Here is a 27,877-nt window from a genome sequence, read left to right as displayed (position 1 = left end):
ACTTGTTACATCAAAAAAAGGATAACTTCCTGATAGTGATCTACTGCAAGATTGTATACACACACTTTCACTTTTAACATTTTCACTTCCAGGCTTCATACGCAGGATGATGGACAGAGAGATCAACCTCAACAGGTCAAGTGGCTCAATAATCCTGTTTAGAGAACACGGCCAATCGACACAACTCGGGGTTTGGCCTGAGAAAATCAAAGAGCTTGGAGTGATGTTATAAATACAACCGTACTACGCATTTCATTTATGATTCATCGAGCCCGCATGGCTTCCGGGTATTAGAAGGACTTTGAAGTGGTTTGCTGGTGGCTTCCAGCTGCACAGACTCAACTTCTTTCATACTCTCAGGCACACTGTTAATAACATTGAAAATCCAAGTTCTCTGGAAACAGATGTACTGCTTAGTGTAAGTGCTTGGGTCTAAATTCATATTATGAAATGGTATTGATGGGAGGCTTTAGGACTCAGCTCTTTATTCAGCTTTCCCTTTACGTTTGTACTTGGTACATCATTTTCATAAAGATGAATGTCAATCTTACTGTTTAAAAACTCATCTTAGCAACAACCTACGTTACAAAAGCATTTCTGCTACATTAAAGGGGCTCTGAAGGGGTCATGAAGTCACATGTCAAGTAGCTTATCTAATTTGAGGCTGCCTTTAGAACTGTTCTAGCGTTTCTGTTAATCCGCGTAATAAATCTGAGTCACCTTCCTTTACCTAGCTGGCAAACAATGTGCTGTTTGTACAGGAGTTGCTAGCAATTCAGCAAGCGCAAAACCAAAACGGAGTGGCCTTTATACAGTATACTGCAATATTAATCTAATTAAATACAAGATCAGACATGCCACCTAACCTTCCCAAACCTGATATATTTACAAATGTTTTAAAAAAAAAGCCTGCATTGCCCACAAGGGTAAATAAAGACTGTCCTCTAGGCCATTTTAGTGATGTTATGTATTCAAGCAGTGTATAAATTATTGTTCAATATTCCATTAATTTTCAGATTATATCATGTTAAGATTAATAGCTTATAAAAAATGCACATGGGGAAATAAAATACAAAACCCAAATAAAAAATGCATGTGGAACATAAAAGTTTCTTAAACTTTTAAATACAAACTATATTTACAAACTATATTCGGCACAAATGCTATCATAGTTGTACCTTTCCAGTCACTGTGGTGTTACCTGGAAAGGTGTGTCTAGAGCACTATTTAACCTAAAAGCCAGTTTAATGTACTAGTGTAGATCTTAAAATCCAGTAATGCACCTAGAAAGTATGGCACATTCAAATGACCATGTACAGTACAAGATGCATACTGAAGATTTAAAAAGAATGTGCAAAAAAATGTCAAATTTAGTCCTTTATTTCTGTAAGCATTCGAGTCTGTTGTTTAAGCTGATATGTAAACACGATACAGCGGATGTGGCAGGTAATTTTATGATTTTGAACACCTTTTAGAACTTTGCAAGGTCTAAATTGAGCCTTGAAAATCAGAACACACTAAGATTATATATATTCTGTGTGTTCTTTCCACACAAATGTATTTATTATTGTCAGTCACACTCAGTTCAATTAGCAAAACTATATGAATGTGAAAATTCTTAGGTATAAATATTATACAGGTGCATCTAAGTACAGAATATTGGCTGCCGCTCATTTATTTGTTAAGGTTTGTAAATGATAATCCTGAGCCTTTGTGTTCTTTTCACATTTTTTAGCAGAAAGAAAATAAAATAATGTTTTTTTATTTTAAACAAGCAAATCAGAGGGCTTTTAGTGGATGACTTTGAAGTCACTTTGTCTATATATAATAAAACATGAGACATGCCACACTCTTTTTTAAAGGAAAATCAGTCTACTGTAGGAAAATGAAAACATGAATCAGAACACTTATTCTGACACTAGTCAAAATGTTAATTTAATGGACACAAATAAACACATTTCATGGACGTGTACTCAGAGCTAATACTGTGTATATTATAGTTACAGAAAGTTAGCTTCACTTAAAATGTAATTGTGCTCTTGTGTATTCATGTGGGCTAAGCTAGTTAAGAGCTAGAACATTAAGGTAGAACATTACAGGACATGGTACAAAGACAACAGAAGAAATAAACTGCAATCAACATTTCCTGGCAACAGAACAGTATCAGCCAAACCCCTCTCATTTAAAACAAATTGCCCATACTCTAATTCAGCCTCCTGTAAATCAGTTATTTGAGAGTTTTTCCTTTTCTGCTTTCTTCTTTATTGTGCTCACAAATGTATTCTGTTACAGAGAGCCTGAGAACCAAGTTGAACTCATTACACAGTGAAGAAGGATTAGTAAAAGATCTCATTAGTGAGGTTTTTACTGCTGCTTTATAGAGAAAAAAAACCTTCTGACATTTTGTTGAATTATGGGTTTCTGAACCATCATGGTGTAGAGAAATATTAGAACGTGTTACTCATATGAACGAATCTAGACAATGAAAAGTTTAAGAGTACTCACCTTGGTGAGTTTTTCAATATACGTTTAACCTCACATGGAAATCAAATTAGAAAATCAACAAAGCCTTTAATACAAATATACTTCAGGAACTTTAAAATATATCTTGACTAAGTAAATATCATGACAACCTGAAAATAGGATGATAACACTGAGGTGTATAGTATGTGGACACCTGATCACCACATTTATATTGTGGTCAGATATGGGAAGTAATAAAGTACAAATACTTTGGTACTGTACTTAAGTAGATTTTTCTGGTATCAGTACTTTACTATATTATTTATTTATAACTTTTTACTTCCACTCATTGAATTTTTACATAAATATCTGTACATTCTACTTCTTAAATTTTAAAAACAGGTTCGTTACTTAAGTTTTAATCTATTTTAAGCTTCAGCTAACACTAGTACCTGACCTCACTGATCATCTTGTGGGTAAAAGAGCACAAATTCATATAGCCACAGTTCAAAATATAGCCTTCCTTTAAGAGGTTATTCAGTAAAGGTAAAGCTGGTGCACATATGGAAATGGACAGTTTAAAAAACATTTAGAACCTGCATGTTTGATGGTCAGATGGCCACCCACTTTTGACCATATAATGTAAATGCTTGAATGAGTCATATTAATGCTCCATGGATTTATTTTCTTATTGGTCACATTTCTGTGCATGTTTGCTCAGTTTCTTTGCGGGCTTCATCTGGGTCCTATGATTTCCTCCAACCAGGCAAAAAATATTTGAGTATGTACGCTGACTGCAGGTGTGTATGATGGCGAATTTCCACCTCAAATCCAGTGTTCCCAGTGGTTTTTTCAGTGCAGGAGAAACAGATGCTGAAGCATCAAGGTGCAATAATTTACAGATATATCATGCGAAACAGATCGCCTTGTCTAAGAGCACCCTTAGCCATGACAAATCACTTTCTGTACACCCTGGAGTGATTTCAGAGTGCATTATTATGCCAGGCTCACACTGTATGATTTTTATAGTCAATCCCTGACACGTTCCGACCCACAGATCTCACTAATGTAGCTAGCAGCAAACAAAAGCGATCTGTAGCATTCATTTGGTTTTTGACATGCCTTGATAATAAAAACAAGGCATTTCCTGAGACAAAATTTGCAAATTTTTCTCAGGAAAAACAAATCATGGACAAAATCACACAGTGTGAACCCATCTTAAGTTGTTGCATCATGGTTGATCATCTACTAACCATAGCTATCATGATGCACAATAGTAAAACAATGGTAGTAGTCATCATTGTCACAGTCTCCAGATCTCAACCCCGTAGAAAATCTTTGGAGGGAGTTGAAAATCCGTGTTGCCCAGCGACAGCCCCAAAACATCACTACTCTAGAGGAGATCTGCATGGAGGAATGGGCCAAACTACCAGCAACAGTGTGTAAAAACCTTGTGGAGATCTACAGAAAATGTTTGATCTCTGTCATTGCCAACAAAGGGTATATAACATAATAAGTATTGAGATGAACTTTTGGTATTGACCAAATACTTATTTCTTACCATAATTTGCAAATAATTTTTTTTTTTAATCAGACAATGTGATTTTCTGGATTTTTTTCTCTCATTTTGTCTCTCATAGTTGAAAAGAAGTGTGATCATACCTATGATGAAAATTACAAGCCTCTCTCATCTTTTTAATTGGGAGAACTTGTAAAATTGGTGGCTGACTAAATACTTTTTGCCCCACTGTATAGGAATTTTTAAATATTTGCAAATTTTGTCTCAGGAAACCAAATCATGGACCAAATCACACAGTGTGAACCCAGTTTAAGTTGTTGCATCATGGTTGACCATCTACTAACCATAGCTATCATGATGCACAACAGTAAAACAATGTTAGTAGTCATCATGGTGACCATGAGGTAAGGCAATAAAGCTTATTGTTTTCCTGTGTGTTTATACACAAATGTAGTCGATCCTGAATGTTTTTTTCTTCCCTTGAATGAAACCGTAACACGCTATTAATAGCGTTGACGTCAGAGTAGGCGGGAGGGAGGGATGGAGAGATGGAGGGAGGGTGCGTTGACGTCACACTGTGGGCTGCGGCTGCTTTCTTTATGAACGCCTGTGAATGGAGAGTCAGGAGCGCGTGCAAGGCTGCAGCCGAGCGGGCGAAGCGCGAGACACAGTGCGTCATTGACGCTTAGAGAATATTTGTTTGTTTGCTCGTTTGTATGTTTGTTTGTTTTTGCCTGGGCTCGGGGTGGGACAAGCCAAGCAAACGGGAAATGATCTCGGTGCATGTGCACAGCTAGCAGTCGGAAAGGAAATATTGCAACAAAAAAAAAAGAAAAAGGCGCAGGTCGCCTTGGTGCACTCCTTCAAGTCAAGACAACAAAACAAACCCAAAGACACGGTAGGTGGGGGGGTGGTCGAGCGAGGTGGGAGGTGTTTGCTGGAATGTATGAATGCATGCGCATGCATGTGCGTCCGCGAGTACGCGCGTGCGTGTGTGAGTGAATGTGTATTCACAATCCCAGCACTTGTACTTACCTGTTCTGTCCACTTACGGTACCTGTTCTTGTTTACATTCGTACTGCAGCACATAGCCTACCTACCTGATCTGTCCTCCGTTATCTTTTTTATCACTCGGGTCAGTTTTCCTTCTATCTTCCTTCTATCCTATCTTCATAATAAACTACTCTTTCAAAATCCATCTATCCATAAGGCAGCTTCATAGTACTAATTAAAAGGTTCCAGCACAATGTTGTTATTGCAGGCATCAACAATAGCTTGCAGTACCTCATGCATTCAAGCACATCTCAGAGTTTCCAATGTGTTCACTGTTGTGTGAACATTTCTGGTGTGTTTTTTGTATGTACAAACTTTTGCTACAATATGCATTTCAAGGAGAACATGCACATTCAGGATCAGGAAACATTCCCTTGCAACCAAATCATTTGATTTCAACATGCAGTGCATTTGAAAGCCATTGCTATTTTTAGTTGTATCAGCAAGTGTGTTTCTGCTGGTCTATAGATTTCACCTTTGAATTGATTAGGAGGTCTATGTTGGGACACAAGGAAAGCTTAAATAGAGTAAATCATCTAATCACATCAGCAGCATAAGGAATAAACTCGTGCAGATGCAGGTTCAGTGCTTGAGTTATACACATTTTATTATACAGGTCCAGTGCTTGAGTTATACACATTTTATTATACAGGTCCAGTGCTTGAGTTATACACATTTTATTATACAGGTCCAGTGCTTGAGTTATACACATTTTTATACATCAAAAGAGGGATATATATATATATATATATATATATATATATATATATATAGAGAGAGAGAGAGAGAGAGAGAGAGAGAGATATATATATATATAGAGATATATATATATATATATATATATATATAGAGAGAGAGAGAGAGAGAGAGAGAGAGAGAGAGAGAGAGAGATATATATATAGATATATATGTAAAAAGAAATCGTAGTAATTTTGAATGTGTCATGATGTGGATGTTTTTTGTTTTCTCCACCATTCTGTGTAACACCTTAGACTGGTGTGTAAATATGTGAATGTGTTTATGGACATAAATGCATACATGTAATTCTGAGACCCAATTAAAATCAAGGAGTATAAGGTTTAAAAAACAAAAAAAGTAAATGTTTAATATTTTCAAATATTTAATAGTAATAATTCTTCACTATTAGTGGCCTACTCTGTGGAAGCATGGGTTCAGGCAAGTTCATGCCAGCTGGAGTCCACGCTGCTATTAAAGCATAAATGGAACATAGGAAATACTAACAAGCCCTGAAATCCATGTAATTATTTAAAAGCATGAAATGTTTGACTGGAGCTGTCAATTTGATAATAATGCAATCATTTGTATTAAAAATTGTTGGATTCACAATGGAAACATTTTCATTGTTGCCCTCGAACTGTGTTTTAGTTTCAGGTTATCCTGAAATCAGCACACAGACCCTTGTGCTGACCCATCAGTCCCTGAACTTGGTCAAACTTCTAGCAAAGTTCATGGTCACACTTATTAAAGTTTGTGAGATTGTCAGCCTTTTCTTGTTATTTACTCTGTTTCTTGGCATTTGTTGTCATTCCCCTAGTTCCTAGATTTATTCTTGTGTGTCAGCATTTGCATCAGTCTTTGTTCTCCATTACGTGACCGCTTTCTTATAAATAAGGGTTCTGTGTCAATCCTTTTTGGTAACAAATATTACTGTCTTGTGGTCTTGAACCAGTTGAAGAACCCATGTGGAACTGTTTAAGAGTGTAATTCCTGTTGCCACCCACACTGACAAACATCTAGGTTAGTGTCCAAGCAGCATACATCATTACTATGGGTACATGATACCCATAATGCACTTTATATTGTTTTGTGTAATGATTAAAGTAATTAGCATCAATAATGCTGTGTCATGCTGGATAATAAGATGAGAAAAAAAAGCTCGCTTACAGTGATGCCATGATTAATGACTGGAAAAATAATGATCTCCTCATAATAAGGTTATGCTGATGCTCTGTATAACTGATATTGATGATCTTCCTCACTTTGTTGGGCAAGCACTGAGAGACAACACTCTCTATTTATGTTTATGAAAATCTTAAGGTGTGAACTCGTATACAGAATGTAATATACTTTGGGAGCAGGAAAGCAAATCCATCATTCTAATGAGTTCCCATTTAAAAACCCTGTTGGCTATGTAATATAATACACATTTTTATAAACTCCAGTTCAGTGATGGGATTTGAAAAGAAAAGAAAAATCCTCATCCAAATATGATTTTGTAACAAGCTCACAGTTTTAATGATAACTTACTTGCACTATAGGAGGGGACGAGGGGACATTTTGAATTGTTTGTCTCAGCATAAACAAGTTACAGGGCAACTATTCTGGGTGTGTGAAAAGTCCTGTATTACATATGCAGTGACTCTGAGCCAAGGTCAATGATCTCAGAAAGCTCATAGACACAGAAACCTGTGATCAGTCAGAGACATTATTTGTTCCCTGTGCATTTAACACAACCTTCCGTGGCTGAAGATGAAACCCCTCTATCCTCATGCAGGATCCTGGGGTGCAGAATGGACTACGAAAGACCCAACGTAGAAACAATAAAGTGTGTTGTGGTGGGAGACAATGCTGTAGGAAAGACTCGCCTTATATGTGCCCGAGCCTGTAACACCACTCTGACCCAATACCAGCTCCTAGCCACCCATGTCCCAACAGTCTGGGCTATTGATCAGTACCGAGTCTGCCAGGAGGTAAATCTCTTGATCATACTGCATTGGATAAAATCTTTAAGAATTTGCTGAGGCCATTTTCTGAAAACAACTGCATGATGACCAAAATCAACCCGCGATGATGATTAAATCTGTTGCCACACAGGTATTAGAACGCTCCAGAGACGTAGTGGATGATGTCAGCGTGTCCCTCAGGCTATGGGACACCTTCGGAGACCACCACAAGGATCGGCGCTTTGCCTACGGCAGGTAAAGTAGGCTAATTTAAGCAAAATGTAACTATATCCGCAGCGTCACTAAAAGAGAACAAATTGAAGCGGAAGTCGAATAAGATTTATCCCCGAAGACACAGACGCAGCTGTTGATACATTTTGCACAAATATAAGAGCTCCAGTGAAATTGCTGCCGCATCCTGCGGTCAGATCTTTTTCAGGTTTTGAAAAAAAAGAAATTAAAGAAGAAATCGGAAACTTTTCACGTAAAAAGATATTGAATACGACCTGGCTCATGCATCCATCGCAGCCATTTATAGAGCTTTGATTTGACTCGTATGGCTTTCATGGTTTCTTTTCTTCTCATGACTTTTATTTATTTAATTATTTATTTTTCCCTTTTTTTTTCCTTTTTTTTTTAAAACCAATTGGTATGAGATTGTATGAAACCTAGCACCTCATATTTAATCTGCATTACCTGTGTGGTAAATCATATTTGTATGCTCACTCATGCATCCTTGAATTGATCCCAATTCTATTTCAAGTTATCATGCAACTCTAACTGTAATTTTAAATACATTTTTACCTTGGTGACCATTTAAAAAGCAGTTTTTAATCAAATTTTGGTCCCATGGATGAAAATCGGAGCTTCATAGTTGGGAAATTAAACTCGAATATAAGGCATTTATGTCAGTTTCTTTTTGAAAATCACTCAACATGCCTTGTCTTGTCAACAACTGTAAGAAGTACTCATCTTATTTAGGGGACAAGTGTATATTGATATGTTTCAGCAAAGCTTTTGTGTTGTATACAGCAGATGGTGCTTGACGGTTTGAGCGCGTGCTGACTGGAGAGTGTCTTTTGCTTCTGACAAGCGAGGCAGGCTCGTAAGAAAACAGAACAACAGCAGTCACGCTGCTTGAAGTCCCTGTCATGTTCGCTGAGGGCAAATTAGAAAGCGCTTGATCCTTGATTTTGTGCACCGTTCAGCAAATTCGCATGCTCGCATACGCCTGGCCACGCCGTGCCGCGCTCTCTGTCCTTGGGCCAGTTGTCCTCTTGAACAGAATTACGTTTCCCATTCTGTGATGCCGTTTCTCCTCTCGACGCTTTTACAGGGTCCTAAAAATAATACAAAAGTGCTGAGGCTATAAACTGTAAAATCAGCCCTGGATGCATGAGGATAGGAGGGCAGCCTCTGGGCGATCACTGGACCCTGATGTCTTTTATCCTTATTGTATATAATAATGAGAGGAACTGTGGACTTTGAAGACATACAGTATTTCTGGCTGCTGATCGAGTGGAGTTGCCATATATTAGGTTGGGGGTTCACTTTGGCCTGATGGCATTTGTCTTTAACTATAAGGAGAATTATGCTGCTTCCTTTATACCAAATGGTTCCTGAGCAGTGCATTGTTTTTGACATAGACTGACTTAGGATTGCACTGCAGAGATGATATGCTATCAGCTCTTCTTTGGTCAGTGGTTTCAGTATGCCATTGACTTCCTGGAAAGGTTTAAGTTTGGCAGCTGTTATCTGAGCTGTGTAACATCCCATGTATTGAGCATACCTATGTATAGAGCTCATTCCTGATCACTTTCTCTCTGTTTTAAATAGCAATGGATACAGGTTCTTATCCCAAGATATTTGTTTTCGAGTACTGTATATTTTTAAAGGGCTGCTGATTGGCCCTGATTGACATATTTTGAAAGGAAAAGGGTTCAGGGTTTGAGGTGTTTTTTACGAGTAAAAGACAGAAAAGATTTCAGTACAAAATGAGATTCATTTTACAATATTTTGTTAATAGCCATCTACTACTATGGAGCATTGTTTTGGTTCTGTTTTTGTTCATAGGGCCCCTAGGACCTTAATGCGAGTCTGATCATAATCAAGACACTGTAAGGCTGCAAGTCCACTCGCATCTTTATAACTTTCTGCATTTCCAGTTTGACTGTGTGGTGTGGTAGCTGCGTCCATCGCTTGCCCTGTCAGCGAGTGCTGCGCAATTCCTTTGGTGGACGATGACGAAGGGGTGGTCATACATTGTTCACAGTTCTTGTGTCCTCCTGTCAGCATAGACAGTGTACTAACCTCACTCTGAGAAGGTATGCCAGCCACTTGTCAGTATGTCTGCATGTCCTCCTTCTTAGTTTTTCGTTTTTTTATTTTTTTTATTTTGCCATTTTTCCCCATGTTTGAACTGGTCCTAATCGAGGTGGCCTGAAAAAAAAAAACATTGCTGAAGTTGTTCATCGCCCCATAAAACAGACGTACGTCTTCAAGGACGTAGGTGTCAACACGATGCCAATCTTTTCACATACTGTCAGAAGCTCATTGTCAGGCCTGCATCGAGTTTATCGGCAGGTACTTCCTCTGCATGCCGACCAAACACTGTAGGTCTATGGTGTTGCTACGGATGCCGCCTGGCTCCTGTCATGTACAGCATACTTTGCTGCACGTGTTCGCATGCCGTGTCAAGTGATGTCTTGCCTTTTGTAGTATGGCGATGTTTCATGGCTGAGCAGTTGCCAGAGCTCCCATTTTTGTTTTGTTTTTCATTTTCATACCCCAAGGTCTGACGTGGTGGTTCTCTGCTTTTCCATTGCCAACCCCAACTCCCTCTATCATGTGAAGACCATGTGGTACCTGGAGATTAAACACTTTTGCCCACGTACACCTGTTATTCTGGTCGGGTGTCAACTTGACTTACGCTATGCAGACTTGGAGGCTGTCAACCGGGCTAGACGGCCATTAGCAAGGTACTTGTTTATGTATTGATTCTTCACATTGATAATGCAATTTAGTTTTCTTTCAAGATAGTTTACATTCCTTATATTAATGAAAGATTTATAATGTATTAGTTTGAGGAGGTCATGTTTCACTTGCTTAATGTCGGCACATTATTAAATTATCCCCTATCTTTAAAACAGGCCTATAAAACCAGGAGATATTTTGCCCCCAGAGAGAGGACGGGAAGTAGCCAAGGAGTTGGGGATTCCATACTATGAGACAAGTGTCTTTGATCAATTTGGCATTAAAGACATCTTTGACAATGCTATCCGGGCTGCTCTAATATCCAGACGCCACCTTCAGTTCTGGAAATCCCATCTACGGAGGGTCCAGAAGCCCCTCTTGCAAGCACCATTCCTCCCCCCGAAAGCTCCTCCACCACTGATCAAGATCCCAGAGTGTCCCTGCAACAACCAGGATGGCCCCCGAAAACTGCTGGAGAACCCTATTTGTGCTGATGTCATGTTTGTTGTTCAAGAACACTTCAATGTGTTCGCCCACAAGATCTACCTATCTACCTCATCCTCCAAGTTCTATGACCTCTTCCAGATGGACCTCTCTGAGGAGTCCCAGTGTATGGTTGTGACGGAGCGCCACAGACGAGAGCACCTGATGCGTACACTCAGCCTGGACACAGATGAAGTCATGTCTGTACTGCCTAACATCTCACCTAATTCCCTACGGGCTTCTAAGAGTGATGGGACTCTGAAAGTAATGGGCTTTAATGCCAAGAACAACCACAACGGGCTGTCCTTGGCATTTTGGTGCAAAGCCTTCCAGAGCATCCACAAGGAAACGGTGGTTAACCCGTTGACATGCACAGCAGCTGTCATGACGGTGGTAAAGATGGACAACTCCTTCCAGCTGGGACCCTTTAGTGCAGTGCTGCGGTTCCTTTATACAGGAGAACTGAATGAAAAAGAAACTGACTTGATGAACATTGGTCAGATTGCTGAGATCCTTGAAGTTTTTGACCTAAGGATGATGGTTGAGAACATCATGAACAAAGAAGGCTTTATGAATAAGGAAATTACAAAAGCGTTTCATGTGAGAAAAGCCAACAGAATAAAGGAGTGTCTTGCTAAGAACAGCTTCACAGGTAAGAGACATGATTTCAATGCAGATTCATTTGATTGCCTACAGCAGTGAGTAGAATGATCAATATCTCTACTGGAATAACCTACAATACCTAGAACACAATTATGATTTTATATTAATTAATGATTTGCATGAGCTTTTTTTTTCTCATGGATTTCTGTTGCCATTTTGGAAGATGTGGTATTCAGGTTGGATGATGGCACCATAAATGCCCATAAGCCTTTGCTGATCTCCAGTTGCGATTGGATGGCTGCTTTGTTCGGAGGCTCATTCATTGAGAGTGCAAATAACGAGGTGAGTGTGAAAACTATGGTCTGTGCACTCCCAGCTAATTTCCTCCTTAGATTTTGTCATTTGCTTTGTGTGGTTGGAGGAAAAAAAAACTGAATGCACTTTCTTTCTAGCAAGTGCAACCAGGCATCAGTTTCAAGCATTGGTATACCAAGCTTGAAGGCAGGCCTATTTTTTTCTGTTTGGTGCTATGCTGGGTCAACATCATATACCACTTTACAATTGGGACAGCATTATTTTAGGGATGTCACTGTCCTACTTACACCGAGTAAATACTGCACATTTAATTAGGGTAGTTCTTGTAATTTTCCTATGTATGTATGTGTGTATGTATGTATGTATGTATGAAGGTAGGTAGGTAGGTAGGTAGGTAGGTAGGTAAGTACGTGGGTGGATCGGTAGGTAGGTGGGTGGGTAGGTAGGTAGGTAGGTAGGTATAAGATAAGATAAGACCAGACTGAATTTGTCCCACACTGGGGAAATTTCCACGTTACAGCAGCAAAGAAAATTGTGCAAATATAATGCAGAGACATAGAACAGATATATACAGTACAGTATAGAAATACAAATGAAAGAGACAAACAATATAGTAGTTGTTTTGCACAAAGTTATTGTTATTGAGCAGTAAAAAAAATAGTCAGTCGTGCTCCCTGCACCCCAAAAGATCTTAGACCTTATTATTAGTATGTGTCCATTTACTTTATTGATATATGTATATATGTATGTATATATGAGAGAGAGAGAGAGAGAGAGAGAGAGAGAGAGAGAGAGAGAGAGAAAGATCAGGCTTGTGGACATTTGTGCTCATTCATCCACAAGGATGTTAGTAAAGTCAGGTATGTAGGTGAGGTGAGGAGGCCTGGGGTGCAGTCAGTGTTCCAATTCATCCCAAAGGTGTTCAATAGGGTTGAGGTCAGAATCCACTCAAACTTATTAATGGTCTAAAGTTTGGGTTCCATTTATCACCATCTAGACCTTTAGACCATTATTTTTTTTTAACCTGACCATTCTCCTTTTTCGAGTAGTTTTATTACCATGTGTCTGGCTCCCTCTGGTCTCACCCTAAATCCTTCAGCACAAACCTCATTTTCACTGCACTGAAAACCCCTTTGGCTGTGTAATCCACTACTCCTAACCTTTTAATACACATGAACTATGTAATTTTGGCAAAGCAGCAATGCACAGCAATGCATCTCATGCTAGGTTATAAAGCTAGACATGTAATTGTCAAAAAAAAAAATTCATTGCTTTTGTTGCTTGTATGAAATTTTCAATTTTCATCAGGCAGCTTGCATGTTTTTGTGTGGTGAATTTGATACAGAGATATTTTTATACTAGGTTATCATACCACAAAAATATGAAACAGTAACACCCTTATTCTGAGGTCAGCCTGCTTTTGATTCCATTAAACTATAGGACAGAGAAAAGGACATCTTCAGAGCTCTGGTTTTCACTGAAAGATTCATGACTATGACAGTTGCATAGGCAGATACAGGATAGACTTGTAATTCATTCATTAATAATTGAACAGCACTTATAAAAATAACCCCTCTTGTAGAACCTAAATACAGGAATACTAAGCAAACAAAAACCCTACTCAAGTTGCTCTACTTATCTTTCTTTGAATATAATTATATAGGGTGGATTTTTTTTGTGCAAACTGCCATATTAAGCTATCAAATTTGTATTAGTTTGTAGGCTCTAGGCCTAGTTCATATCATTTTATCCAGTAAATCCTCCACATGGTTTACTACGTAGGTATAAAATTACTCACTGTAGCCCATCTGGGAGAAGATTGCTATGTGCAGTTTGTGAGCTTCCCACAATCCCTCTGCAAGGAGCTTTTAGAGGATCACCAGTAGCCAACTGTTATTTGGGAATTAGACCAGTTGGTTGTGATTCTTTACTGACTTCTTATTAGATGCCCCAAGGTTGTTATTCCACCTTGTGTAGGTGTACAATTAGAGATTATAGCTTATATTTGTCTGTGTTGAAAGTGTTCAATAATGGGTACGTTTTTCGTGTGGCACGTTTCATCACTGCTGTTGACTGGATATTATTGGTTTATATATCAGATTGTTCTCATACCATTTGTGACCTTGAAGTGACCAGTAGTGTTTTAAAGGCTCGTTGGTGTAGGTCTCTGTCTCAGTGCAGTGCTGAATCCGTCACTGTACAAAGAGTATTTGGTCAGAGATATTTTGCCTGTAGTGGTGGTCATGTAGGTCTATGTGAACAGAGCATCGGTGAATATAAGTACACTGTTAAAAGGGTAACTGTCTTTTAATTATAAAGGCAAACATATCGAAAGGGTTACCAACACCATACTCTGTTTTTCCAATTTATTTTATTTGAATACTTTTTGACAAAGAATTTTCCACAGATTTGTTTTTAGTGCTCTCTTTTTATTCCTTTTTTTTGGTTTTAGTCCACTGTTAGTCTGCCAGTTAATGTGTGCATCTGCCTTTTTGAGCCTTAGCTTTCCGCAGTCCCATTTTGTTTAGTTCTAGGTTTACTTCCAGGTTTCTACCAGGTCTGCTATTGTTTATGATAATAAAGAATACTTTGATTACCTTTTTTCCCTACACTTTAATCCCAACTGTGGATTCCTGCTATGGTTCTTTACTGCAGACAATTACACATGCATTAAATAATTCAATACATAAATGCATGGTAGTATAATAATAGAAGAACATGTAATGACATAATGTTCAAGACAAGATATTTTTGAGTAGTTTAGCCGTAATAGTTCATGTATTTAGTACAGTGTTTTTTTTTTTTTTTTACGGAATTTCATAATTTATTTTTATTGTACCTCTGTCTTTATACAATAGTTATAGGCAGAGATGGCTAGCACATGCTTCCTCCATGTAGTCATGTATTTAAACAGCACTTTGAAGAGAGTGCTATTGACCCCTTATACATTTACATAGGACCCACTGCATACATAAGCTGATTTGATAGTGTCATTTTGATTGACAATGAATAGGGAAAATGCCATCCCTGCCACTCTGAGAACATGGCCAATATTCTGTTTTGGCCATGCATGGCTGTGACTCCATTGGTATTTAAACAAATGAGTGTGGTGGTTTTTAGGGAGATTTTTTGAGATACCATGTTCCTCAGGACTATGTGTGTGTGTGCTCTGTTGCCAGGTGTCTTTTCCTAATACCAGCAGGGCGTGTATGCAGGCAGTCCTTGAGTATCTTTATACCAATCAACTGTCACCCATGGCTGATTTGGACCCAATGGAATTAATTGCTCTGGCAAACAGACTGTGCCTTCCCCGCCTCATCGCCCTGACAGGTGCACCCTCCATCTCTCTCACACACACACACACTACAAACTTGGATCAAACTATCATTGGTTCTTCTGTTCACTGTTGCTTAGCAACAAGCAACGTCAAGGCTCTGTTTAAAAAAAAAAAAAAAAAAGGAGCCATTTTACACATCATGGTTGTCTAGATAATGTCATCAAACATCCAGGTAAAGCAGAAACCCTGGCAGTCTGACTTTCATCCAAAGCTCTCGCGTAGGTAAAGGGTTTGTGGAAGGGTGCCTCTGACAACAAAAACGCAAATCTGTTTCCTGATTTCCATTTTGCAAACACTTCCTAACGTTGAGCCAATATGGTTTCCCGAAACTGATCTCTGTTTTAAAAAGCCGTCTCTTCTCCAACAGAGCAGTATGCTGTGAGTGAGCTGGTGAAAGCCTCAAGGGATGCCCAAGACATAGACGGCGAGGTTCTCAACTACCTAGAGCTTGCTCAGGTGTTTTTTTGCTACATATTATTAAATATATTTCTATATAAATATATACAGTGCAACCTCGATACTCGCTGAGGTCACGCTCTAGGACCCCTCACGAGCAACAAAAAAATCACAAGGTTTTGACTACTACTTTAAATGAATAATACAATAATAAAATAGTTTTCCAAACATTTTTATGTAATTTATTAGTACAAACTTTGTCCTGTTCCAAATGAACAGTCGCGAACTGTCGAGGCCGCCAGTATCGAGGTTCCAATATATATATATTGGGCTATGGTTCCTTGGGATAGGATTCAGACTCCCTTACAGTAGTGTATAGGATACGCGGTATAAGATATATATATATATATATATATATATATATATATATATATATATATATATATATATATATATATATATAAGTAGTTGTGTTTAGTGTGTTTTAATTTGCGATGTACAGTGAGTCACATGTTTCCTTTCCCCCCCTCACAGTTCCATAATGCCAACCAACTTACTGCTTGGTGCTTGCATCATATATGCACTCATTATAATAACATCTGTGCCAACTATCGCAAAGAGATCAAGTCCAAATCGCTAGGTAAGTGTATGATATTTGCGTGGTTGCCAATTAGCAGATTTCCGGTGCTCTTTATGCCAATTTATAAAGTTGCATTTTTCCGCTAACTGTTCGTTTCTGTTCAATGCAAATATACAACAACCTAGCATAACTAGCATATTTATGTTTCCTGGTTATAATGTTTCATAGCTAATTTAGGTCCAGGTTAGGATTAATAAACGTAATGAGTAACTCAGAAATTGTGTAGGAATGCTAATAAGGGATTTAAAATTATAATTGTAGCATGTTGTAAAATCTTTCCAGGAAGTTGTAAAAAAGTCAATCGTTTGATTTTATAATTTGGTCTATTTTCTGATTTTATAGTCTTTATATAGTGTGTGTTTGTGAGTGTTTGGGCTATGGTTCCTTGGGATAGGATTAAGACTCCCTTACAGTAGTGTATAGGATACGCGGTATAAGATATGCATGGATGGATCGATGGACGGAATAATTGCACATGTGCCTGTGGTACCTTAATGTTTCCATAATTACAACCTCTCAAGTTTCTATTATTCCAACCTTAGTAAGACAGCCTGTAATTATCCCAATGTCCTCAACCTTAACAGACCTCTGTGTACGAGACCAGTGTGTATTTTAGTGTACCACCTTTCTTGCACTTGATTGTTCTCGGTCTGTCTGGCGTGTGAGCAGAAAACCAACAGTACTTCGAGAAGCATCGCTGGCCTCCGGTTTGGTACCTGAAGGAGGAAGATCACTACCAGCGCGTGAGGAAGGAGAGGGAGAAGGAAGACGTGGTCTTGAACAAGCACCACTCTCGCCGTCGCTGGTGTTTCTGGAGCACTTCTCCTGCAGTAGCCTGATCAAACAAGAGCGAGAAAGAGACAGAAAGAGAGGGAGGGAAATCGAGATAGAGATGGCACTTTCTTTCTGCTAACTGCTAGCCATTTTCTGTCTTAAACGTCAGATGATAATATCTGGAAATGCACTGAAAATCTTTTCAAAGCACAACTTACAAACTGCATCCACACAAAAATAGGAGAGAAAAAAAAACACATCCTTGGACAATTCATTTCTAATATTCAAATGCTGCTAGTAACCACATGCTGGCTTTCTTCGCCATTTTAGAATTTAAGATCTAGAATAAATTCTAATCTACATCACGGCCTTTACGACTCGAACCCAGGATACGTAATGAGGCAGGATCCGTGCATGCTGAACGCTAAACAGCGGCTTCCTTTGACACCAGCGCTAACAAGAAACATCAGGTACATCCTACCCGCTGTATGTTACGAGGGCCTTAATGGCACCGTGTCCATACTTTTCATAGTGCCCAAGCTATATAACCTTAGCTTCCCTAGCTAGTCCTGTAATTTAGTATAAAACATTACTGGTCGAATAAAAAATGTTGACTCCTCGTTGTTATTATTAGAAGGGCTTAGCACTTACGGCTTTGTTCAGGGCTTACTTGAAACAACCGAGCAGCAAAACAATCAATAACCCCTGACCACATATACTATCTTCACCGTGATTGTGCTAGATGTTACATGTAGGTGTTCTATAGTAGATTTGACCTTTTATCCTTTATACACATTGACGTGTTCATTTGAAGGGTTAAGAAATTCGAATGTAAACGAAGCAATAAGCTTAAAGTACAGGCTTTTGCTTTCGTGTGATATTGTCATGTCTATGTAGTGTCGGTCAGGATAGACGATTTGTGTTTGTATGTGATGCACCACATCATCACCGCATCCCGATCCAGCCAGGTCAGACTGACACAGAGAGGGGAAACTTAATACTTGAAAAATAAAAAACACTCGCTTCTGTTTTTAGCCAACGTAGCTAAATATTATGTAGCTGCTGCTCACTGGTGATTTGTTGTTTTTCAGGCAGATGGTATGTTTATTTTTATTAGCTGCTGCAAAACCAAGTGGCTGGTTCATTTGGTGTTTGGCCTTTTGATTTCGCTCTTCATCGCCACCCGTAATGCCGGCTGTTGGTTTATGTATTTATTTATTTTGTAAACAAAATATTGTATGGTGAATTACAATAAATGATCCATTTACTTACGCAGAGTCTTTTCTGTCTCTGTGAAAATGTAGCTTGTGGTAAATCCTCACATTTATCACAATAAAGATGCATAAACTTTTCCCTTGAAAGGGCCACATTTGATTGAGGGCCATGGGCCTGATGTAAATGTGCATTTTATCACACTGTATTATATTAAAATTAAAGTGGTCCTGGTTCCCCTCATTTATGATTTCATAATAAGAAATAAATAAATACCATTAATTTATAACCTGCTCAACTATGGTATTCTACTTTAATTAAACTATTAGTACCACAAAAACATCGAAACGATCCCATTTATAGCACAATAGGGTTCTGATTCACAAATAAAGATCCGAGTCAATGGTGTTTCCCCCCCCTTTTTTTCTTTTTTCTCATGGCATGGAATTCTCTACTCATAAGCAATATTATTTTTCCACCATAAGAGAGTCTACTGATCTTTCCGGTCCTGACACTGTAACATAAATAACTAAATTATACATTTAAATAAGAATATTTGACAAATTTGTGGTATAAGAAGAATAAAGGATTTTGGAATATGTTCTCAATTCCTTATCATTGATGATTTTTCTACAACGAAAACCATTAGAAAAAAGCTTATAGGAAATTAAAGCTGATGGTTTGCATCATGCAGGGTGAGTTTGGATATGTGTTCAAAAGGAAATTCTGCATATACAGTATATATTTTTTATACTCTACTGGTCCTTGTGGTCTTTCAGCGATTCTTTATATATTTTAAGAATAATCAGGTGTGAGGAAAAGTTTTCTGTGTTGTTATGTGTAAATAAATTGGGACAGGTCAGTGTAATTATTATATGGTCAATTTAACTTTGAGTCTTATGGTCAATTTAACTTTGAGATTAAGTTAAAAAAAAAAAAAAGAAGATGGACAAAAGTATTGGAAACACCTGCCATACAGTATGTTTTTCCCCCCCAAGACTCTTAAACCACGAGAGCCAAACCTGTTCCAGCATGGCTGTGTCCCTGTGCACAAAGCCAGCTCCACCTGAACGCCTTTGGGATGAACTGGATCACTGACTGCACCCCAGGCCTTCTCACCTCACCTACATCAGTTCCTGACTTTACTAACACCCTTTGTGACTGAATGAGCACAAAATCTCCACCAACACAATCCAAATTCTAGTGGAACATTTTCCCCGAAGAGTGGACGTTATAATAATGCCAGGGAAATAAATGTTGTTTCTTCTTCTTCTAGGGATCATCCTTCTCCATACCCCCTGTCCTGTACATCTGCCTCTTTTACCCCAACCACCTGCATGTCTTCCCTCACCACATCCATAAACCTCCTCTTTGGCCTTCCTTTTTTCCTCCTTCCTGGCAGCTCCATCCTCAGCATTCTCCTACCAATATACCCCATGTCCCTCCTCTGCACATGTCCAAACCATCTCAATCTTGTCTCCCTGAACTCCTCCACCTTCTCCACCTCTTCTCCCTGCAACCGCACCACTCCGCTGCCCTCCCTCTCATTTACACACATGTACTCTGTTTTACTCCTACTTTCATTCGCCTTCTCTCCAGCACATATCTCCACCTCTCCAGGTTCTTCTCAACCTGCTCCCTACTCTCACCACAAATAACAATATCATCTGCAAAAATCACGATCTACGGAGACTCCTGTCTGACCTCGTCTGTCAACCTGTCCATCACCACTGCAAACAGGAAAGGGCTGAGAGCCGATCCTTGATGCAATCCAACCTCCACCTTAAACCAGTCTGTCGTTCCTACTGCACACTTAACTGCTGTCACTCTGTCCTCATACATGTCCTGCACCACCCTCACATACTTCTTTGACACACCTGACCTCCTCATACAATACCACAACTCCTCTCTCGGTACCCTGTCATACGCTTTCTCTAAATCCACAAACACACAATGCAACTCCTTCTGACCTTCTCTATACATCTCTATTAACATTCTGAAAGCAAATAAGGCGTCTGTGGTGCTCTTCCTCAGCATGAAACCATACTGTTGCTCACAGATGGTCACCTCTTCTCTCAGCCTGGCTTCCACTACTCTTTCCCATAACTTCATGGTGTGACTGATCAACTTTATTCCCCTGTAGTTACTGCAGGTCTGCACATCTTCCTTATTCTTAAAGCTCGGTACCTGCACACTCCTTCTCCATTCCTCAGACATACTCTTACCTTCCAAAATCCTGTTAATTAAACAATCTTGTTAAAAAACATAACTGCCAACTCTCCTAAACATCTCCATGTTCTTCCGGTATGTCATCCTACTGACTTTCCACTACTGAACTTCTTAATTGCTGCTCTCACTTCTTTCTTACTAATCCTATACATTTTCTGCTTCACCATCTCCACACCATCCAACTTTCTCTTTCTCTCATTTTCCTCGTTTATCAGCTGCTCAAAATACTCCATCCATCTTCTCAACACACTCTCCTCACTACTCAACACACCTTCCCAGCTCGGTTCCTCTGCCTGGCCAATCGGTACAAATCTTTTTCTCCTTCCTTAGTGTCTAACTTCTAATACAGCTCCTAATATGCCTCTTTACCTGCTGCAGCATCTCCTTGTACTCCTGCCTACTTTTCTCATCACTCTGTCGATCCCAATTGTGTTTTGCCAACCTCTTTCTCCTTAGACTCTCCTGCACTTCCTCATTCCACCACCATGTCTCTTTGTCTTCCTTTCTATTTCCAGATGTCACACCAAGTACCTTTCTAGCTGTCTTCCTTATCACTCCTGCAATAGTTGCCCAATCATCCAGCACCTCCTCACCACCACCGAGCCCCTGTCTGATCTCTTTCCTGAATCTCACACTACACTCTTCCTCCTTTAGTTTCCACTATCTTATTCTTCTTTCAGGCCTCACTCTCCTCCTTTTCTTCTTCACCACCAAATCCATCCTACAGACCACCATCTGATGCGGTCTGGATACACTGTCCCCTGCCAACACCTCACAGTCTCCAATCTCCTTCAGGTTGCATCTCCTACATAGAACATAGTCCACCTTTGTGCACATTCCTCCACTCTTATATGTCACCCAATTCTCCTCCTTCTTCTTAAAATAAATATTTATCTCTGTCATTTTAATTCTTTTAGCAAAATCTATCACAATCTGCCCTTCCTAACGCAACCCTCCTTTTTATCCGGGCTTGGGACCAGCACTAAGAGTGCACTGGCTTGTGCAACCCTAATGGCTGGATTAAAAAAATGTTGTTTATGATGTTAAAAAAGCACATATGAATCTTATGGTCAAGTGTCCACAAACTTTTATCCATATAGTGTCTTTAGTAAGGATATCTGTGAACTACCTCTGAACCATTAATGTGGTGCAAAACGAAGCTCAATGCGTAACACAATTGTTTTAGTAAAAATTTAAAAGAAAATCTCTAAATCATTTTTAACCTAATCACTTAAACCTAGGTTTAAAATGGCTGCCAGTTTTAAATACCATGTAAGTAATTACTAAATTATAGACGCTTGCATTTAGATATTCACCTGGGAAATTTGGATGCACTGTGCTGCTTGAAAGATTCCTTCATATCAGACTGCACCATTAATAATGCATGCCTCAAGGTTGCTACAAGTTTCTATCTAGCTGACCTAGAATAGTGTGACCTTGTTGACAACACTGTGATTTTCATCTGCCCTTCAGAATCCTTTATGTCGTTCAAGCCAGAGAGGAACGGACTCTGTTTCATACACACACTCCATCCTCTGAGTTTATTATAAGCCCTGACCTGATCTGACAGGCTGAAACATGTCATCTGTATTTAGAAATGGCTCCATATTCTCCATATGTGTAGCATATAATAGTTTTTGTATTGTTTTTTTCTGTTTTTTATGGTAAGGATTTTATATTAATAATTAAAGACTGACCGTTTGCCAGGAGCTCCTTCTTGTTGTCGATGATTTTTTTTAAATTTTCTAATTAATTAATTCCACATGAAAGTTGTATGTATTCAAGCTGGATTGTTCATAGTTTCTGTAATTAAATTATTTGTATTTTTTAGTAAATGTTTTTTTCTTAGTAAACACGTAGATTGTTTTACAGAATATTTTTTGTATTGTTATTAATTATCACATTATGAATAAGTAATAACAAATGCAATAATAATAATTATGACATAAAACAGGATAGGATTTTTTTTTAGCTTCATCTTGATTGTATCATTTATAGGTTTTGTAGTGTTTATTTATTATTGTATTATTTTTATCTGGGGTTTTTTTTTTGTATTAATATTATGTAAAATTAATATACAAAAGTTTGTAACCCAGTCATTAGGGTTGCACTAACCAGTGTACTCTCAGTGCCGGTCCCAAGCCTGGATAAATGGGGAGGGTTGCGTTATGAAGGGCATCCAGCGTAAAACATGTGCCAGATCAAACATCACGAATCAGACTTTTATACCGGATTGGTCGAGGCCCGGGTTACCAACGACCACCACAGTTATTGTTAACCAACAGGATACCGGTGGGAATTGGGCTACTGTTGGCCAAAGGAGAAGAAGGAGAGGAGGAAAATGTCTACAGAGACAGGAGGGAAAGGAGAAGTGGAAGAAATTGAAGGTAGTGTTGTTACTCTAAATGTTGGTACTATGACTGGTAAAGGCAGAGAGGTAGCTGATATGATGGAGAGGAGAAAGGTAGATACAGTATGTTGTGTGTTCAGGAGACCAAGTGGAAGTGGAGTAAGGCAATGAACATTGGAGGTAGGTTTAAACTGTTCTTTCATGATGTGGATGGAAAGAGAAATGGTGTAGGTATGATCCTGAAGGAAGAGTACAGTAAGAGTGTAGTGGAGGTGAAGAGTTTCTGATAGAGTGATAAACGTGAAGCTGGAAGTTGAAGGGGTGATAATAAACTTCATCAGTGCTTATGCTCCTCAAGTGGGTTGTGAGATGAAGGAAGAGAAATTCAGGAGTAAGTTAGATGAAATAGTGAAAAGTGAACCTGTAAAAGACTGTAGAAAGGACATTACTCACAATCTTACATTTCAGTGCTCATGCTAGTTCTCACTCTCCAGGGTTTTGTATTTTTTAGGATTCCTAATTTCTGTTTTTTAAGAATAAACGAGATAGTCAGACCTGCAGTAACTACAGGAGAATAAAGTTGATCAGTCACACCATGAAGTTATGGGAAAGAGTAGTGGAAGCCAGACTGAGGGAAGAGGTGACCATCTGTGAGCAACAGTGTGGTTTAATGCCAAGGAAGGGCATCACTGACACATTATTTGTTTTGAGAATGTTAATAGAGAACTAAAAAGAAGTCAGGTGTGTCAGAGAAGTATGTGTGGGTGGTGCAGGACATGTATGAGGACAGTGTGACAGCAGTGAAGTGTGCAGTAGGAAAGACAGACTGGTTCAAGGTGAAGGTTTGATTGCATCAAGGATCAGCTCTCAGCCCTTTCCTGTTTGCAGTGATGATGGACAGGTTGACGGACGAGGTCAGACAGGAGTCTCTGTGGACTATGATGTTTCTGAATGATATTGGGATTTGTGGTGAGAGTAGGGAGCAGGTTGAGATGAGCCTGGAGAGGTGGAGATACGCGCTGGAGAAAAGGGGAATGAAAGTCAGTAGGAGTAAGACAGAGTACATGTGTGTGAATGAGAGGGAGGGCAGTGGAGGGGTGCGGTTACAGGGAGAAGAAGTGGTGAAGGTGGAGGAGTTAAGGTACCTGGGGTCAACAGTGCAAAGTAATGAAGAGTGTGTTAGAGAAGTGAAGAAAAGAGTGCAGGCAGGGTGGAGTGGGTGGAGAAGATTGATAGCAGGAGTGATTTGTGATAGAAGAGTATCTGCGAGATCGAAATGAAAAGTGTATAGGACTGTGATGTTGTATTTTTTAGAGACAGTGGCATTGAGTTAAAGACAGAAGGTGGAGCTGAAGGTAGCAGAGCTGAAGATGCTGAGATTTTCTTTGGAGTGACGAGGATAAACAAGGAGACATGGTGAGGGAGGCACGATTGAGATGGTTTGGAAATGTGCAGAGGAGGAACATGGGGTATATTGGTAGAAGAATGCTGAGGAATGCTGAGGTGCCAGGAAGGAGGAAAAGAGGAAGACCAGGCAGAGGTTTATGGATGTGGTGAGGAAAGACATGCAGGTAGCTGGTTTGAAAGAGGCAGATGTAGAGGACAGGGGGGTATGGAGACAGTGATCCTCTGTGGTGACCCCTAACGGGAGCAGCCGAAAGAAGAAGATATGGACAAAAGTTTGTACACAAAGGTACCTGAGATTGGTATGTGCTTTCTGAAAATTCTATTCCACATTTAGTCCCCATTTGCTGCTATAATATCCTCCACTCTTCCAGGAAGATGTTACACTAGATTTTAGAGAGTTATTGTGAAGATTTGTGCTCATTCAGCTACAAGGGTGTTAGCAAAGTCTGGTACTGATGAAGGATGAGGAGGCCTACAGAGTTGTAATTCATCAGAAAGGTATTCAGAAGGGTCCCATTGGCTTTGTGCACATGGGAATTGTCATGCTGTGAACGGTGTTGTTGCTGGAAAAGTCAAGTGTCCCCATTCTTGTGTCACGAGTGTAAAGTAAATAGTATAGCATTTAAATTGGTGCATAATCACGTAGATAATATAATTGAAAATATAGTAAACAAAATTGTATATCAAGCCCTCCTGAGACACTAAAATAGAAGCACAAATGGCAACAATAAGTTATTTGGCATCATCACATTATTTTACAGAAAACTATTTTTTACAGCAAAATCGTTTTAGGAGTCATGTCACCCTCTGGTGGACAGATGATGTTAAACCACGTTCAAGGTTACTTACAATGTACCTGTAGGTGAGCATGGCCTGAATAAGACCTCCTGTTAACACAAAAGGCAAAACGGCTGTTATTATAGGTAGCATAGGATAAGAAATCTGATATATACATAAACTAGCAAATTCCATAGAATGAAATTATAAATAATTTCTTAAAGATTTAAAAGAAATTCTTTCTTCTAAGGACGACAATTCATAGAATTAAATGTCTTCCTTAAGTCCGAATCTAAACACTGCTCTGTCTCTGTGTTAAGTATTTTGCCCAATGAGGATTTTATAATGTGCGTGAGCTCCAGTGAACTTTGTTTAGAGTTTTTCCCAGTTAAAAAAAAAAGAAAAGCAAAACAGTAGAAAGCTTTGGTTATTAAGAAACATGTCCCGGGGTGCAACAACAGTAAGTAATCATGAATGACTGTAATTAGTTCTGGATTTAACCGCCTAGGTCGTGATGTTTTGTATCTCTGTGTCGCCCTCTGGTGGGAAGATGTTGGCATGCACCAGACATACGATCCATAGACAGACAGACAGACAGACAGACAGACAGACAGACAGACAGATAAAGAAGGACTTGATTTGTTGATTGAAAGAGAGATGGATTGTCATTTTATTATTATTTAAAGTATATTTGCTAAGACTTTAACACTACTTTATCTATCTATCTATCTATCTATCTATCTATCTATCTATCTATCTATCTATCTATCTATCTATCTATCTATCTATCTATCTATCTATCTATCCTTAGATATTTCATCCATAAAACACCAATTCTATTATTTTTTTATTTTTTTTTAAATAAGGACAAAAGCTTTTGTTAAAATTAAGACTTCCTCTCTACTGATTGCCCATAGAATCTGCAGATCTGTATGGCTTTTTTTGTTTAGACTTCTTTTCCAGCTCATCAGAGATAAATCTGTGATTCATTAAAGGAACACATGAAGCAAGTCGCCAACTCATTTAGTGATGGTTACCGATAATGACAATAAATAAAAGTGCAAACTCATGTCGAAAGGTTCCCACCAATTTGCAGTGCTGATACTGAGAAGTGCAGCATGCAGGAGGGAAGAAGAAAAATCTTATTACCATATTACTCACAATGTTAGTAGAATTACATCACTATTAATATAGCCGAAACCTCTAATTTCCTCCCTTTTGTCCTTAAAGAATTAGAATATGTACATACTTCAAACGATTCTTCATTAAACTACAAATCATTTAAATTCACTTTTTACAGCTATTTATTTTGTTCACACTGCGATAATCAAATACAAGAGGTCACGCGTATCATTTTCTTATTTTTATTTTACTTTAGGTGCTACATCATCATGGACTTGAGTATTACAGCTATGTAAAAAAAAAAAAAAAAAGACTTTTCATACAAGCAAACATTGAAATACAGTAAGTGTTAAAGATGCAGTTATGACAGTAAGAAACCCTTTCAGTGAATTCATAAAGAAAAAAAAACAGCTCCCTTTTTTATTATGCAAAATCAATAAACACTATATTTACAAAAATTTTGTGGACACCTGACCGTATGATTGGTATGTGCGTTCTGAATACCGCTTTCCACATTTAGTCTCTATTTGCTCTTATTCTAGGAAGATGTTTCACTAGATTTTGGCGTGCAGTCAGAATTCCAATTAATCTAAAAGGTGTTTGGTAGGGTTGAGCTTAAAGCTCTATAGCATAGCACTCAAGATCTTCCACTCTTACCCATATAAACCATATCTTCATGTTAGAAACACATACAACTGGAAAAGTCAGGTGTCTCAATAGTTTTGTCCATTCCATTAATGTGCAGCTTGTAAAGCAGTATAGATTTACTGTCCATTCAACATACAGCCATTATTATTAAAAGTGAGTACACCCTACGTGAACATGTGTCCAAAGTGTCAATATTTTGTGTGAGCACCCCAGTTATCCAGCACTGCCTTAATCCTCCTGGGGATGGAATTGACCACAGCTGCACAGGTTGTTGCTGGGATCCTCTTCCACTCCTCTATAATGACATCACGGAGCTGCTGGATGTTTGACACATGGCACTTCTCCACCTTCCGCTTGAGGAGCCCCACAGGTGCTCAATAGTGTTAAATTCTGGATACATTCTTGGCCAATCTATCACCATCACCATCAGCATGGCAGTTGTCATCTTAGCGGTGTGTTTGGAAAACATGTTGAAAAACTGCGGTTCGGCCCATTTACTGAAGGGAGGGCATCATGTTCTGCTTCAGAATGTCACAGTACATGTTGAAATCCATGTTTCCCTTAATGAACTGCAGCTCCCCAGTACCAGCAGAACTCATGCAGCCCCAGACCATGATGCTACCATCACCATGCTTGAGTGTAGGCAAGACACAATTTTTTTTAGTTCTCCTCACCAGGGCGTCACCACACATGCTGGATACCATCTGAGCTTAAGTTTATCTTAGTCTCATCAGACCAGAAGACATGAGTCCAGTAATTCATATTCATAGACAGGATGACTTCAGCAACAGTTTGTGGGCTTTTTTGTGAGCCAGCTTCAGAAGATGCTTCCTTCTGGTACGATGGCCTGCAAACTGACTTGTTGCAGTGTGTGGCATACGGTCTGAGCACT

At 38.9% G+C, this 27,877-nt stretch overlaps 2 protein-coding genes across 5 annotated transcripts in view; both read left to right on the top strand.

Annotated features, from left to right (window-relative positions):
- Nucleotides 1-4,576: 4,576 nt before the first annotated feature.
- On the top strand, nt 4,577-18,512 carry rhobtb1 (Rho related BTB domain containing 1). 4 transcript variants are annotated; one of them, XM_046854245.1, is made up of 10 exons: nt 4,577-4,880; nt 7,551-7,746; nt 7,871-7,974; nt 10,512-10,697; nt 10,869-11,827; nt 12,002-12,120; nt 15,273-15,423; nt 15,798-15,886; nt 16,361-16,466; nt 17,136-18,512. In XM_046854245.1, exons 2-10 carry the CDS (start codon nt 7,567-7,569, stop codon nt 17,303-17,305), a joined length of 2,064 nt encoding a protein of 687 aa, XP_046710201.1. In that variant the 5' UTR covers nt 4,577-4,880; nt 7,551-7,566; the 3' UTR covers nt 17,306-18,512. The 4 variants fall into 4 exon arrangements, with proteins under 4 accessions (XP_046710201.1, XP_046710205.1, XP_046710202.1 ...); XM_046854246.1 differs by lacking the exon at nt 4,577-4,880 and adding an exon at nt 9,793-10,043 and having other exon boundaries at nt 7,732-7,746; XM_046854248.1 differs by lacking the exons at nt 4,577-4,880; nt 7,551-7,746 and adding an exon at nt 9,885-10,043.
- Nucleotides 18,513-23,024: 4,512 nt separating this feature from the next.
- Nucleotides 23,025-27,877, top strand: part of cabcoco1 (ciliary associated calcium binding coiled-coil 1) — a 46,639-nt gene continuing 41,786 nt past the window's right edge. Inside the window, exon 1 of the mRNA XM_046854421.1 lies at nt 23,025-23,068. The gene's annotated coding sequence lies outside the window, so the exon portion shown is untranslated. The remainder of the gene's footprint in view (nt 23,069-27,877) is intronic.

Source organism: Silurus meridionalis, chromosome 7 (assembly GCF_014805685.1).
Source record: "Silurus meridionalis isolate SWU-2019-XX chromosome 7, ASM1480568v1, whole genome shotgun sequence".
Taxonomy (NCBI): Eukaryota; Metazoa; Chordata; class Actinopteri; order Siluriformes; family Siluridae; genus Silurus; species Silurus meridionalis.
Note: the sequence above shows the minus strand (reverse complement) of the source record. Positions and strands in the feature narration are given on the sequence as shown.

Coding starts and splice junctions, on each gene's coding strand:
- rhobtb1 (XM_046854245.1), top strand. CDS start 7,567: ATGGACTACGAAAGACCCAACGTAGAAACAATAAAGTGTGTTGTGGTG. Junction 7,747..7,870: donor AGTACCGAGTCTGCCAGGAG/GTAAATCTCTTG, acceptor GTTGCCACACAG/GTATTAGAACGCTCCAGAGA. Junction 10,698..10,868: donor GCTAGACGGCCATTAGCAAG/GTACTTGTTTAT, acceptor TCTTTAAAACAG/GCCTATAAAACCAGGAGATA.